The 13,198-nt window shown below is 47.0% G+C and overlaps 1 protein-coding gene across 6 annotated transcripts in view; it reads right to left on the bottom strand.

The window, feature by feature from the left end:
- PLEKHG3 (pleckstrin homology and RhoGEF domain containing G3) overlaps positions 1-13,198 on the bottom strand; it is a 192,660-nt gene that overhangs the window by 30,734 nt on the left and 148,728 nt on the right. For all 6 annotated transcript variants that reach the window (XM_029598500.1, XM_029598501.1, XM_029598506.1 and 3 more), the window contains 3 exons: positions 12,569-13,053; positions 3,030-3,133; positions 1-70 (listed from right to left, as the gene is read on the bottom strand). In XM_029598500.1, the coding sequence (XP_029454360.1) occupies positions 1-70; positions 3,030-3,133; positions 12,569-13,053 (659 nt within the window). The remainder of the gene's footprint in view (positions 71-3,029; positions 3,134-12,568; positions 13,054-13,198) is intronic.

The following is a 13,198-nucleotide window of genomic DNA, read 5'->3' as shown; positions in this document are numbered from 1 at the left end:
CTTCTCCACAAAGCAGCTTGCGACAGTGACGGGGTCATTGTGACAGCTGTCCAGATCCTGCAGGAGCTCACTGCGGGATGAAAACAACCCATTAAAATCCAGAATGCTCCTCCCCCACTTCACATCAAACTTCCCCTTCTTTGTTAATGAAAACCAAAACTGGACATGCCGGTAAAACATGCAGTGGTAATAAACTGAAAAGTTTCTTAGTCCAAATCATTAACTTGTAATAAGGAAACAAAACCCCCCATAAAACAAAAAATCAAGGCCAGAAAATCCATCACAACACACAAAATCTCCTGAATTAGTCCAAGCAGAAGACACTCCAAGAGAGGTGACAAAATCAAGACTGGAAACCAAGGCAATGTTTGAGCAGCACGAGCCATTACCCACCTCCGGCAAGGGAAGAGTCACAGGGCTGGGGCAGGTATTTAAAAAATACACAAAAAAAAAAAGAGACAGGAAATGTTTTAGACAGGCAGAAATGCAAGCAGGCTTCTCTTCAGAGTGCTGCCCCAGCCTTGGGCCTGGAACATTCTGTGTCTGTGGGGTCTGGTTATCACAATAAGCACAGGTAGCTTGGAAGCCTGCTCTTTGTAATATTTTCTGGGCTGTTGCATAAGTGAGCAGGGCTGCAAAGCTGCGTCACCTCATTCTGTGCAAGCAACAGTGACATAAAAACAGAGGAATTGCCAAGATGGGTCACAACGCACATCCCTACAAAAGGGGCAAGGAGGAGTGCTTACAGGACCTTCCAGTTTCTAGCAGTCATGTTTATAGGGATGCCCTGAATTTGGGGTGACCTCCCTGGCTGTTAGGATAAATACCCTGAGATTGATTTGATGTCCCATAAATTTGATTACTCCCTCTTTGAACCCACAACATCGTACAGAACTGAATTCTAGACATTAACTCTGCTTTGTGCAACACCAGTGCAAAATATCATGCAGGGTCCTATCACCCAAACCCAGATCTCATCACCAAGGGAAGGCCCATGAGAGCTCAGCCCCAGTGTCCATGCTCTCATCAGCAGCACTCACGGCACTTAACGCCTATCGCAGGACTTCCCAAGGGACCCCGCAGCCTGCCAGGTTCTCAGGATGGCCCCAATGAATGTGCATGAGAGAAATCCACGTATACAGAGTCTCCAGTGTATGCAAATTTAGCTCATGCATATTCATTGTAGAAATCCTGACCGGCTGTGGGGTCCCAGAGACGGGTTTAGGCAGCCCTGACCTCGTGTCTCTTTCACACATCCATCCCACAATTCCACCATCTCTGCTCTCAGCCACGCTGCAGCTGGAGGAGTGTGAAGGTCAGGAAAACCTCTGCAGGTGCTGCCTCCCCTTTGACACCTATTCTAGCCCATGGCAGAATGCAAGGAGTAATCACCACCCAACATTCAAATGTCCACCATCTGTGTCTGCGAGCACTTGTGCAGGGATCCATCAAGTCTGCTGTCCCAGCAGCGGACAAAGCCGTCTGTCCAACCACCGAGATCCTCGTGCCTGACTCACTGGTGCCCATTAAAGGGACAATTGGCTCTTACTGTGTGTATAAGGCACAGACCACCTCTTGGATATCCACTGGAAGGACAAATCCCTTTCTAGTAACCACACGGAGCTGAAAGGAGACAGTTATTTAAAGGAACAGCTTCAAAGTCATTCGGAGGGGCAAAAAGCATTTTACCCACGGAGATGGACTATCCCTCAGTGCTGCTGAAAGCACGCTGCTTGCTCCACACAGAGGCGCCCTGGCCAGGGACAGAAAAGAACGCCCGGAGATTTCATTTTAAAATAGCGGTGTCATTTTCCAAGAAAAAAAGCAGGTGCAAAAGGTACTCTGCACCTGGCCAACTTTCACAAGGAAAGGGCACACATACTTGCTCTTTTAAATCTGCTGCAAAGTTTTCGGGTAAAAATGTACACACACCCCCCCCCCCCCCCCCAAGCCTCTTGCCAATGTGGACATTGCCCCCTTAGCATGCCGTCCTTTGCACAAACTCAGAATGAGGCAACAAACATAAGTTTCAACGTTATGATTATGACGGACACATCATCTGGTCTCACCTCTGTCCCAGGATTTCTATCACCACATAGGGCAAAATCCAGGCAATAGACCCCCAGCTCTTACTTTGCATTAAATACCTTAACACGAATGACATAACATTCCCTGGTTTCAAAAAAATCACTATACTGTGTGTGTGTGTATATGTGTGTATATATATATATATATATATATAAAAGGATGATCTGTTGCCCAATGTCTATATACTAAGAAGGTATAGCCCCAGTGAAACCCAAAGTCTGAACTCCTGTTACACCATCACCTATATCTTTGCTCTCTCCTGAAAAATCTTCTCTTCTCTCCTCTTCTCCTACCCCCTCCCCTCTTTCTCTTCACTTCACACTCCCCTTTTATATCTCCTCTGCCCCTCCTCAACCGTTCCTCCAATTTTCTCTCCGTTTCCCCTCCCTCTCTAACCTCAAGCCTCTGCAGCTGGCACTGCATGGCTTTTTTTTTTGGTTTTTCTTTTTTACATGCATTTGTAGACTGGTTTGGGAAATCCCTTGTGATGTCAGAACCCAGTGGGAGGCAGGAGGGGAGAACCAGCATGCAGACTAACTAGACTGTAAGCTCCATGGAGCAGGGACCATCTTTGTGTCTGTCTATAGAGCGCCACATGTGGCTAGTAGCACTTTAAAATTAAGTAGGAGTAGTGGAGGTAGTGTCACAGCAGGAGTCAGAATAGGCCCAGGTCAGGAGGCAGCAACAGCAGCAGCATAGTTGGCAGGAGGGGAGGTGAGCAGGCTGGTGAAAGGAGGCAAGGGAGATGTGCAGATGGTGAGAAAGGCAGGTGGGTGGGACGAGGCAGGGGAGATGCCCAGATAGTGAGGTGGAGCAGATGGGAGAAGGCAGCTGGCTGTCAGTTCTGCAACAAGAAACCTTTGCGGTAGTTGGCACGGGAAATCTGGGGCTGTAATACTAACAAGACCACCACACAGTGTTAACAGCTTTAAAGGACTCACCTGTTCAGCTCATAAATGTCTTCAATGTTCCCGAAGAGCGCGCTGACCTGCTCTGGCCTCATGGGAAGCTCCTGGGCTGTGTCGATAATCTTCCCCAAGTAATCCTGTCACACACAGACCAAGTGTCAGGGCTTCTGCTGTGTCCCACTCAGGCTCCGACTCGCTCTCCTCGGATTGTGTAACATGCCATCATGAGACGGAACACACCACACCCGGGCACAGCCGCTGAGAATGCACACCTGGAACCCACTGCTGCACCAGATGTGCCTTCCCTCTCTTGGTCTAATTCCAGAGTCTTAGGCCATTCTATTTGTGACGTTATTGTTCTTATAGCTCACCATGAAATAATGCAGACAAGAGGGGGCATGCAACCGTTTTTAAAAGGTAAATGTCACACAAGTGTCAATAAGCAATTTAACTGGCACCATCAGCCCATCAAACAGGTCTGTTTCTTAGCATGTAAGCATAAGAGTACCTTTTAGGCATAATGTGACTCCATAGGCACAAAGGCAGAAGCAGGAGATGCAAGAATAATTTTATGCCTAAAAAGCGAAGTTTTTCTCTCTCTCAAAATATACTTTTACTCAAGTACTAGTTTTTGAATTAAGAATCAACTTTGCACCTCAACCATTTTGTGAAAGGTGATTCCTGGTAACCTGGTTTACAAATCAAAAGAAATGCAGTTTAATCACAATGCATCTAATTATTCAAAGCTGCTGGTGCATTTCTGGATCAAAAGCCATGGAGAACACAGGAAGGTTAGACTGGAGGGTTCTTTCTACAAGTGGTCACAAGTTCTGCATGCACCAACCAGTCCAGGAAAGGAAAGATAAAGCAGAGTTACTTACCTGTAACAGGTGTTCCTTGAGGACAGCAGGATGTCAGTTCTCACGCCTGAGTGAAATCATCAGATGAAGCCCGGCACGGAAAACTTATGTCAAAGCTTCTAGAACTTTGACTGAGTCATATTGAGCATGCTCTCGCATGCAATACACCACGTATTCACATTGGGTCCCCTCAGTCTTATGTTACAGAATTCAGAATAATAATAAAATAAAATAATGAAAAAAACCACATTGGAAACCCAACTCCACAGGGTGGTGGATGGGATTTGTGAGGACTAACATCCTGCTGTCCTCAGAGAACACCTATTATAGGTAAGCAAATCTGCTTTCTCTCAGGACAAGCAGGATGTTAATCCTCACACATGGGTGAATCCCTAGCCACAGGCTGCCCGCAAACATAAAAAAGATCCAACAAAACACCAAAATAAGTACAACCAAACATAGAAACATAGAAACATAGAAATGACGGCAGAAGAAGACCAAACGGCCCATCCAGTCTGCCCAGCAAGCTTCACACATTTTTTTCTCTCATACTTATCATTTTCTCTTAACTCTTGGTTCTATTTCCCTTCCACCCCCACCATTAATGTAGAGAGCAGTGATGGAGCTGCATCCAAGTGAAATACCTAGCTTGATTAGTTAGGGGTAGTAGGGGTAGTAACTGCTGCAATAAGCAAGCTACACCCATGTTTATTCCCTTTACCCAGACTATGTCATACAGCCCCTATTGGTTGTTTTTCTTCTCTCCTGCAGTTGAAGCGGAGAGCCATGCTGGTTATGCATTGAAAGTGAAGTATCAGGCCCTTTTGGTTTAGGGTAGTAACCGCCGTAACAAGCCAGCTACTCCCTGCTTTGTGAGTGCGAATCCTTTTTTTTTTTTTTTTTTCTTCTCCCCTGCAGTTGAAGCTATTCTGGATATGCGTGAAGCCTCAGCTTTTCTTATTCCCCTGCTGTTGAAGCAGAGAGCTATGCTGGAAATGCTTGATGTATCAGCCTCTCCCATGCCATGAAGCAGAGAGCCATGCTGGATATGCATCGAAAGCGAAGTATCAGGCACATTTGGTTTGGGGTAGTAACCGCCGTAATAAGCCAGCTACTCCCCGCTTTGTGAGTGCGAACCCTCTTTTCTTCTCCCCTGCCGTTGAAGCAGAGAACTATGCTGTATATGCTTGGAAAGTGAAGTATTAGGCTTATTTGGTTTGGGGTAGTAACCGCCGTAACAAGCCAGCTACTCCCCTCTTTGTGATAGCGAATCCTTTTTTCCACATTTCCTCTTGCCGTTGAAGCTTAGAGCGATGTTGGAGTCACAGTAAGCATCTGTATGTTTATTTAATAAGGGTATTGTCTCCGGGCAGTAGCCATCTTTCTGGTGAGCCACCCACTCTACATTGGCGGTCTCTTGACTTTATGGATCCACAGTGTTTATCCCACGCCCCTTTGAAGTCCCTCACAGTTCTGGTCTTCACCACTTCCTCCGGAAGGGCATTCCAGGCATCCACCACCCTCTCCGTGAAGAAATACTTCCTGACATTGGTTCTGAATCTTCCTCCCTGGAGCTTCAAATCGTGACCCCTGGTTCTGCTGATTTTCTTCCTACGGAAAAGGTTTGTCGTTGTCTTTGAATCATTAAAACCTTTCAAGTATCTGAAAGTCTGTATCATATCACCTCTGCTCCTCCTCTCCTCCAGGGTGTACATATTTAGATTCTTCAATCTCTCCTCGTACGTCATCTGATGAAGATCCTCCACCTTCCTGGTCGCCCTTCTCTGTACCGCTTCCATCTTGTCTTTGTCTTTTTGAAGATACGGTCTCCAGAACTGAACACAGTACTCCAGGTGAGGCCTCACCAAGGACCTGTACAGGGGAATAATCACTTCCCTTTTCTTACTCGATATTCCTCTCTCTATGCAGCCCAGCATTCTTCTGGCTTTTGCTATCGCCTTGTCGCATTGTTTCGCAGACTTCATATCATTAGATACTATCACCCCAAGGTCCCTCTCCTGCTCCGTGCACATCAGCCTTCCCCCCCCCATCGAATACATTTCATTCGGATTTCCACTCCCCATATGCATGACTTTGCATTTCTTTGCATTGAATCTCAGCTGCCATGTCTTCGACCACTCTTCCAGTTTCCTTAGATCCCGTCTCATTCTCTCCACTCCTTCCGGCGTGTCCACTCTGTTGCAGATCTTAGTGTCATCCGCAAAAAGACAAACCTTACCTTCAATCCCGTCCGCAATGTCGCTCACAAAGATATTGAACAGGACCGGTCCCAACACCGATCCTTGCGGTACACCACTTATAACCGCTCTCTCCTCAGAGAAGGTTCCATTTACCATCACACATTGTCTTCTGTCCGTCAACCAATTTGCAATCCAGGTCACCACATCGGCACTCACTCCCAAGCTTCTCGTTTTATTCACCAGTCTCCTGTGCGGAACCGTATCAAAAGCTTTGCTGAAATCCAAGTATATGATATCGAGTGCTCTTCCTTGATCCAATTCCTTGGTTACCCAGTCAAAAAAGTCAATCAGATTTGTCTGACAGGATCTTCCCCTGGTGAATCCATGTTGCCTCTGGTCCATCGATTCTCCGGACTGTAGATTGTTCACTATTCTCTCTTTCAGCAGTGACTCCATTACTTTTCCCACCACCGAAGTGAGGCTAACTGGTCTGTAGTTTCCAGCCTCCTCCCTGTTGCCACTCTTGTGAAGCGGGACCACCACCGCTCTTCTCCAATCACTCGGCACCACTCCCGTTTCTAGGGATCTATTGAACAGGTCACACAGTGGAGCCGCCAGAACATCTCTGAGCTCCCTCAATATCCTTGGATGAATACCATCAGGCCCCATGGCTTTGTCCACTTTCAGGTTCTTTAGCTCTTCCCACACATTTTCTACTGTGAAAGGATTTTCATCTATTCCACTTCCCTCCAGTTTCTTGTTGTGTAGAGATGGTCCTTCTCCAGGGTCTTCTTTAGTGAACACAGAGCTGAAGTATTCGTTTAATATTTCTGCCATTTCTTCGTCACTCTCCACACATTGATCATTACCACCTTTCAATTTTGCTATACCACTTTGGACCTTTCTCTTTTCGCTGATGTATCTGAAAAATGTTTTGTCACCATTTTTTATCTCCTTGGCAATCCTCTCTTCCGCTTGACTTTTTGCCAACTTGATTAATTTCTTTGTCTCCCTCAGTTGATTCAAATATGCTTCTTTGTGCTCCTCCCTTTGGGATCTTTTATATATCTTGAATGCTGTTCTTTTAGCTTTAATTTTGTCAGCCACCTCCTTTGAGAACCAGATAGGTTTCAGTTTCCTTTTGCTTTTCTTTACATTTCTAACATATAGAGCAGTTGCCTTGGTGATTGCTCCTTTTAGATTGGTCCACTGCTGATCCACATCTCTCTCGTTCTCCCATCCTTTTAGTTCTTCCTCCAGGTACTTACCCATTTCCTCAAAGTCTGTGTTTTTGAACTGTAAAACTCGGGTCTTTGTGGTTCTTTTCCCTGACTTTTACAGTCTGGTAAACTGATAAGCATGGGGTAACCTGCATAGTGCAGCAGATACTGGCATAAGCTTGCTGGGCAGACTGGGTGGATCATTTGGTCCTTTTTTGCCGTCACTTCTATGTTGGTAACAGGATGCAGGCAGCCGGAAAAAAAACAACGGGCCCTAGATGGGAACAGAATTGGCTTCTACACCTCAAACAAATTCCGAAGGACTGATTGGCCAAACCTGCTGTCACGTCAGCCAACCCTTTCTAAACAATATGATGTGAATGTGTGAAGATAACTCCACATCACAGCACTCCTCCATGGGAACTACTCATAAGTGGGCCACCCACACTACCATGGCTTGAACAGAGTGAGCCTTGACATGACCCCAAGATGCAGTCCCAACTGGGCATAACCAAATAGAAAGCATCTGCTTGGCAACGGCGAACCCCAACTAATTCCTAGCAAAAGAAACAAAAAGTTGGGTGGCCTGTCTATGGGATTCTGTCCGCTCCAGAAAGAAGGCTGAGGCTCTTTTGCAGTCCAAATTGTGCAGGGCTTGTTCACTTTGATGCGAATGGGGCCTGGGAAAGAATGTTGGCAGGATAATGGGCTGGTTAAAATGAAGTCCAACACCACCTTAGGTGGTAACTTAGGGTGTGTATTTAAGACCACTCTGTCATGAAAATAATTAGTATAGGGTGGATAAGTCATTAAGACTTGGAGCTCGCTGACCCCGCATGCTAAAGTGACCGCCACCAAAAACATGACCTTCTAGGTCAGGTACTTCAGGTTCACAGGTTGCTCAGCAGCTCAAAGAGAGATTTCATTATCTGAGTTACCACCACGTTGAGGTCCCAAGACAGCAGGAAATTTTAAAGGAGGCTTCAACTGAAGCAGGCCCGCATAAAACTTACAACTATAGATTGTACAGAGATGGGCTTACCATTTACACCATGGTGATATGTGCCATTCCTCACGGAACTGGTCTTCAAACTAGCTTCTGATAGTTTTTGTGGGGAGCAGGAGAAAGGATCTAAGATCTTCTTCTCACACCACACGGAAAACCTCCTCCACTTTAGTCTGTAGCACTTTCTAGTGGAAGGCTTTCCGGAAGCTACCAGGACCCAAGACACATCTTCAGAGATCAAGTGGTTACAATATCAACCTCTCAATATCCAGGCTGTGAGCGACAAGAGCTTGGAGGTTAGGATGGCGTACTGGCCTCAATCCTGGGTAATGAGATCTGAGGAAGTCCCCAGCCTGATTGGTGTCCAGATGGACATCTGTTGGAGGAGTGAAAACCAACTCTGTCTCAACCAATGGGGGCTATGAAGATCATAGACCCTTTGTCCTTGCAAAGCTTCAAGAGAGTCTTTGCTACCAATGGAGCTGGAGGATACGCATACAGGAAACCTTTGCTCCAGTGGCAGGCAAAGGCATCTGAGGATGGTTTGCCACATATCCGTGATAGACACCTGGGGCATTACTTAAAATCAGAAGTGGACATGTCGTAAAATAAAAGAGACGCGAGTTCGAAACTGATGGTGGCAGCTGTCAATGGCCAGCAGGCATTGAAGGTATTGCTGCCCCGGGGGAGTAACAGCGAAAATAAACTTACCCTAAAACGCCAAGAAATCTATCTAGGATGCTAACAGGAGAACCCCATGTTGACCATGCGAGCAAGCTCGAAATTTGAAGTACAAAACAGCATTTGAAAAAAGCATGAAAAAAGTGAGACTCACTCAACTGTGAGACACAAGGCTCTGCAGAAAAGAAGAGACTGAGGGAACCCCGCGTGGACATGTGGTATATCACATGGTGGTATACTGGCTTAGTCAAAGATCTAGAAACTTTGACATAAGCTGTCCATGCCAGGCTCCATCTGATGTCATCCATCTGTGAGGACTGCCATCCCGTTTGTCCTCAGAGAATCCAAAAACAACCAACTGCATATTGCACCATCTCGTCAAAAAGCACCTAGGAAAAACCCAATAGCTTTGATCTACTCCTAAACAAAGTAAGACTTTGGGACATTGCACAGGCAGAGCAAAAGACTAAGCACATATGTGCCCCACCCTTTGCTCTTGGACAGCACAATATGGTGAAATGTGCGTTGTATTTATATGTCCTCATGGGGTGTCCCAATGTTTTGGGGTTTTACCCATGTTCTTGTTTAGCAGGATGTTGGAGTGTGCAGCTGGGTTTTTTTTCTATTTCCTGGAGATGTGTTGATCTTTGGAGATGGATGAAGTTAGGGGAATCTTCTTGTATAATATAGAAATAGGAGCTCCTCCAATATTAATTCATGAGCGCCCCACTCCTAAATCATGCCTGTTTCACTTCCTACCTCAAAGGCAGAACTTTACACGTCTTCCAGAAATGCCTGGCCAAGTCTGATAGAGCACAAAATCTAAAGCCTTGCAAACACAGCTCTGGATTCTGTTGTGCCAGCCCTTCACTTTTACACAATTCCACAATGGTCTTAGGATTTTGAGAAGTTTCTGCAAAAGTTGCTTGGTGGATATTCAGAGAAAAAAAAAAAAAAGGTGATTCCGTTTCTCTTAGTAACTTTGTCATCACTACTCTAGAAAGATTACACCTGCTGGCTCCTTCAGACTAACCAGTGCCAGACTTGCTACCTTTTTGGGAAGAAAATTTAAGGGAGTAATTTTGTAACAGCATGCATTGTAAAGTCAACAAAAAAGTGCACAAGTTACACCAAATCTCAAAGCAAGCTTAGACAAGTGAGTTCACTTTGAAAATTCTCAGTACGCAATTACACTTGCTAGAATATAGATGCAGGAACTTTACATGCATGCGAGTGCAATCCCCTCAACAGAGCCTCCACTCAGCCCTGGGCTATTTCCCCGCAAACAGCACGTCCCCACATATCAGGTGGGCAGGTTTAGAAGTGCACACCTCCGCAGGTAAGGCATGGTTTTATCCCTGGAAATGCCTTTGAAAAGGACCCCTCTCACCTGGCAGTTTGAGCAAATGAGAGCGGGTTATTTTTTTAATTTTACTCCCCTTCTAAAGAAAACAGTGTTCTGGATTGGATTTCTCCTACTGTAAAGCAGTATAAAAGATGCCTGCACTAGCATGAAAAAAAAGTCGATTAAGCAGTGCCAACACTGGCTTAAAGGAGGAAACTGAATCGCTTTCTTTTCTCTGACTTGATCTGCCTGGGGACTCTTGATCAGAGCAGTCTATTGTAAACTTGGTGAATGTTAAAATAAATGATGCGCACAGCTAGCTGGGGGAAGGCAACTCTTGCATTCCCTTATTTGTTTGAAAACAAAATTTAAAAAAAAATCCTCGGGGCCTTCCTGTGACCTCAGTATAGCAGCCAACCTTGGAGGGAAGCGCTAGTGAGCATCTCTCCTACGCTACATGGAGAGAGAGTCAACCTCAGTGAGGAGCTAGCGGGCACCTCCCTCCCCCGCTGCACGGACAGGACGATTTTCAAAGCCATTTACCCGGGTAAATTGTCCAGCTGCCCTCCCAGAATCTGGTAAAAGCCTGCGGGGGGCTCCTTAGCTCTCATACGTTTAGCTGAATTGAGGGAGGTGTTCCTGGGGCGTGTTTTACCCAGGATCAGAAAATCATGCACATGGCCTGAATTTTATAATCTACAGGTGTTATTTTCATAGAAAGTTTATCTGCTGAAAAGGCAGGTACAAACGTCTGCGGGTACTTTGTCCTCGTTGAAATTATATCTGCGAGCACAAAGTACCCAAGAGAGAAGGCAAGATTATTCATTACCTGGCAGGCAGCAGGGCACACGACTAGAAACCTAAAACGTCCCGTGAACCTGTACGCTGACAGGGAGGGCCGACCTTAGGAATCATTTCCCCACTGACAACCTCCACTTCCACCTCGAACGGCAGAAGGGGCCGCACGGGTCCGACGTCCTCGTGACTCCGTTTCAGGAATGTGGACAACGAGGAGAGAGACTGTGACCGAATGGAAAATGAGCCGTGCCAAGAGCAACTCCAAGCTTTTATTACTGTTTTACACGCAGCTCACTGGGCCGAGGGATGGGGAAAAAAAAACAAAAACCCAGCCATGATCCAGATGATCTTCAGAGTGCGCACGGCGGCTGGGGCAAACCGTCGAGCACAATCGGGCGCGCTAATTTGAAAACGAAGGCAGGCGGGCGTGATGCAGGAACGCAATACACACGGAGGTTTGACTATGCAATCTCCACCTGTACCTTTGCCCTCTGACCCCCCTTGTCCCCGAACAACACAGAGACTTTCAGCTGCAGAGAGGGGGGTCCCCAACAATGAAAATGTGGTTTTTTTCCAGGAGAAAACATGCGACTACCCTTAGGCTGCTATTCCTTCAAATCCCACTGCCCATTTCCACTGGTGCTTCCAGTGTAAATGAGAAGGCGGGCGCAGGACTGGGCGCGCTTCCCTGACTCATTTAACTGACTGCTAGTTCAACCAAACGCAACGTCATAAGCATCAACAAGAAGCCCAAAGATGCAGGGGGACACTGCCAGCCCCTCATTAAAAAAGAGAGAGAGAGAGAAAGCAGGGTCGCAGGCCAGCAGAATCCTTACCAACCCCCCCATGGCCATGACGGGCGGAGGCGCAGCGCCCGCAGAGGGGAAACGAGGATTTGGGTCCCGCTGGGATGTCCCTGTCCAGTAGGGTCATTTTCAGCCCACTGATCCTTTTTACCAGCAGACTTCGCACACGTGGACTTTCTCTTTGAAAACAGCCAAAGGAAAATTCTCCGCTTTTCTGTGCGGGTGAGGTTTTTTTTTGTTTTTGTTTTTTCACTAAAAAATAGGGGCACAATTTTGAATGTTCAAAAACAGGCGCTGAGTTTCAAACCCCCCCCCCCCCCATGCATGCACACAGAAGCCCTACACGGGCTCGTGGACCTGCACATGGGATGAGCAATATTCAAAAAGCCATTCTCCCACCACTGTTTTACCTGCAGAAAAGGCTATGAAAATTATCCAGCCAGGAAGCAGAGGAGCCGCCGGACTGCACGGCCTGGACTCTGAAGATCAACTCAAGCACAGGAACTTCTTGCTTACCCAACCAACTAAATGTTTTGTGGCAAAGCTGCAGGTTTCCTTCCCAAGCAGGAAGATGTCACAGGGGTCTGAGGGAGCTCAACAGCAGCCAGGCTGCCACCCTGACCTCACCGACACTTCACTGGGGTCACGCACTCACCTCCACAATACTCCGCAAGTCTCGCACGTACATCCGCTCTGTCTCCACAAGCTCCAGCACCACACGCTCCACGTAAGTCAGATTATGGGTATTCCTGGTGACTTTAGAGGAAAAGGGGGAGAGAGATCTAGAGCCTCTTAAACCCCGGCAACTGCCCATATTGTTGTTGTGCGTCTGGTTACTTTTAGGGGACCTGGCAGTTTCTGCATCCTTGTAATCCATCTGTAGGGCCTCCTCTGTGCTGGGAAGCAGCTCCAAGTGCAGATCCAGCCTTCGATTCCGGAAGCCATCAGGCGGCTGGGACATGCCGGCTTCCACCCCGTTGCTCTCGTAGACGTAGTGGCTGTCTCGCAGGGAGCCGGACGACGCGTTGGACACCAGGCTCACGGGACGTTCCGAGTCAGAGATGTCCGTGCTGAGGGAGGCCGAGCTGGACATTCTCTCATTGCTGCTGGAGGACGAAACGGTGGAAAGTCTCTGGGATTCTAGGAACAGAAACACACAAGATGACGTAAGAGACAGGCCTACAAGAAAATGCCAGGCAAAACCGGTCACGGCTCCTCTGCATTATGATACCTTAAGAGGTGGAGCGAGGGGGGTAAAAAACAGCTGGGAGAGGGGCTCTATGAA

The sequence above is a fragment of the Rhinatrema bivittatum genome, chromosome 4 (genome assembly GCF_901001135.1).
Source record: "Rhinatrema bivittatum chromosome 4, aRhiBiv1.1, whole genome shotgun sequence".
NCBI lineage: Eukaryota > Metazoa > Chordata > Amphibia > Gymnophiona > Rhinatrematidae > Rhinatrema > Rhinatrema bivittatum.
This window is presented reverse-complemented; position numbering and strand designations above follow the sequence as displayed.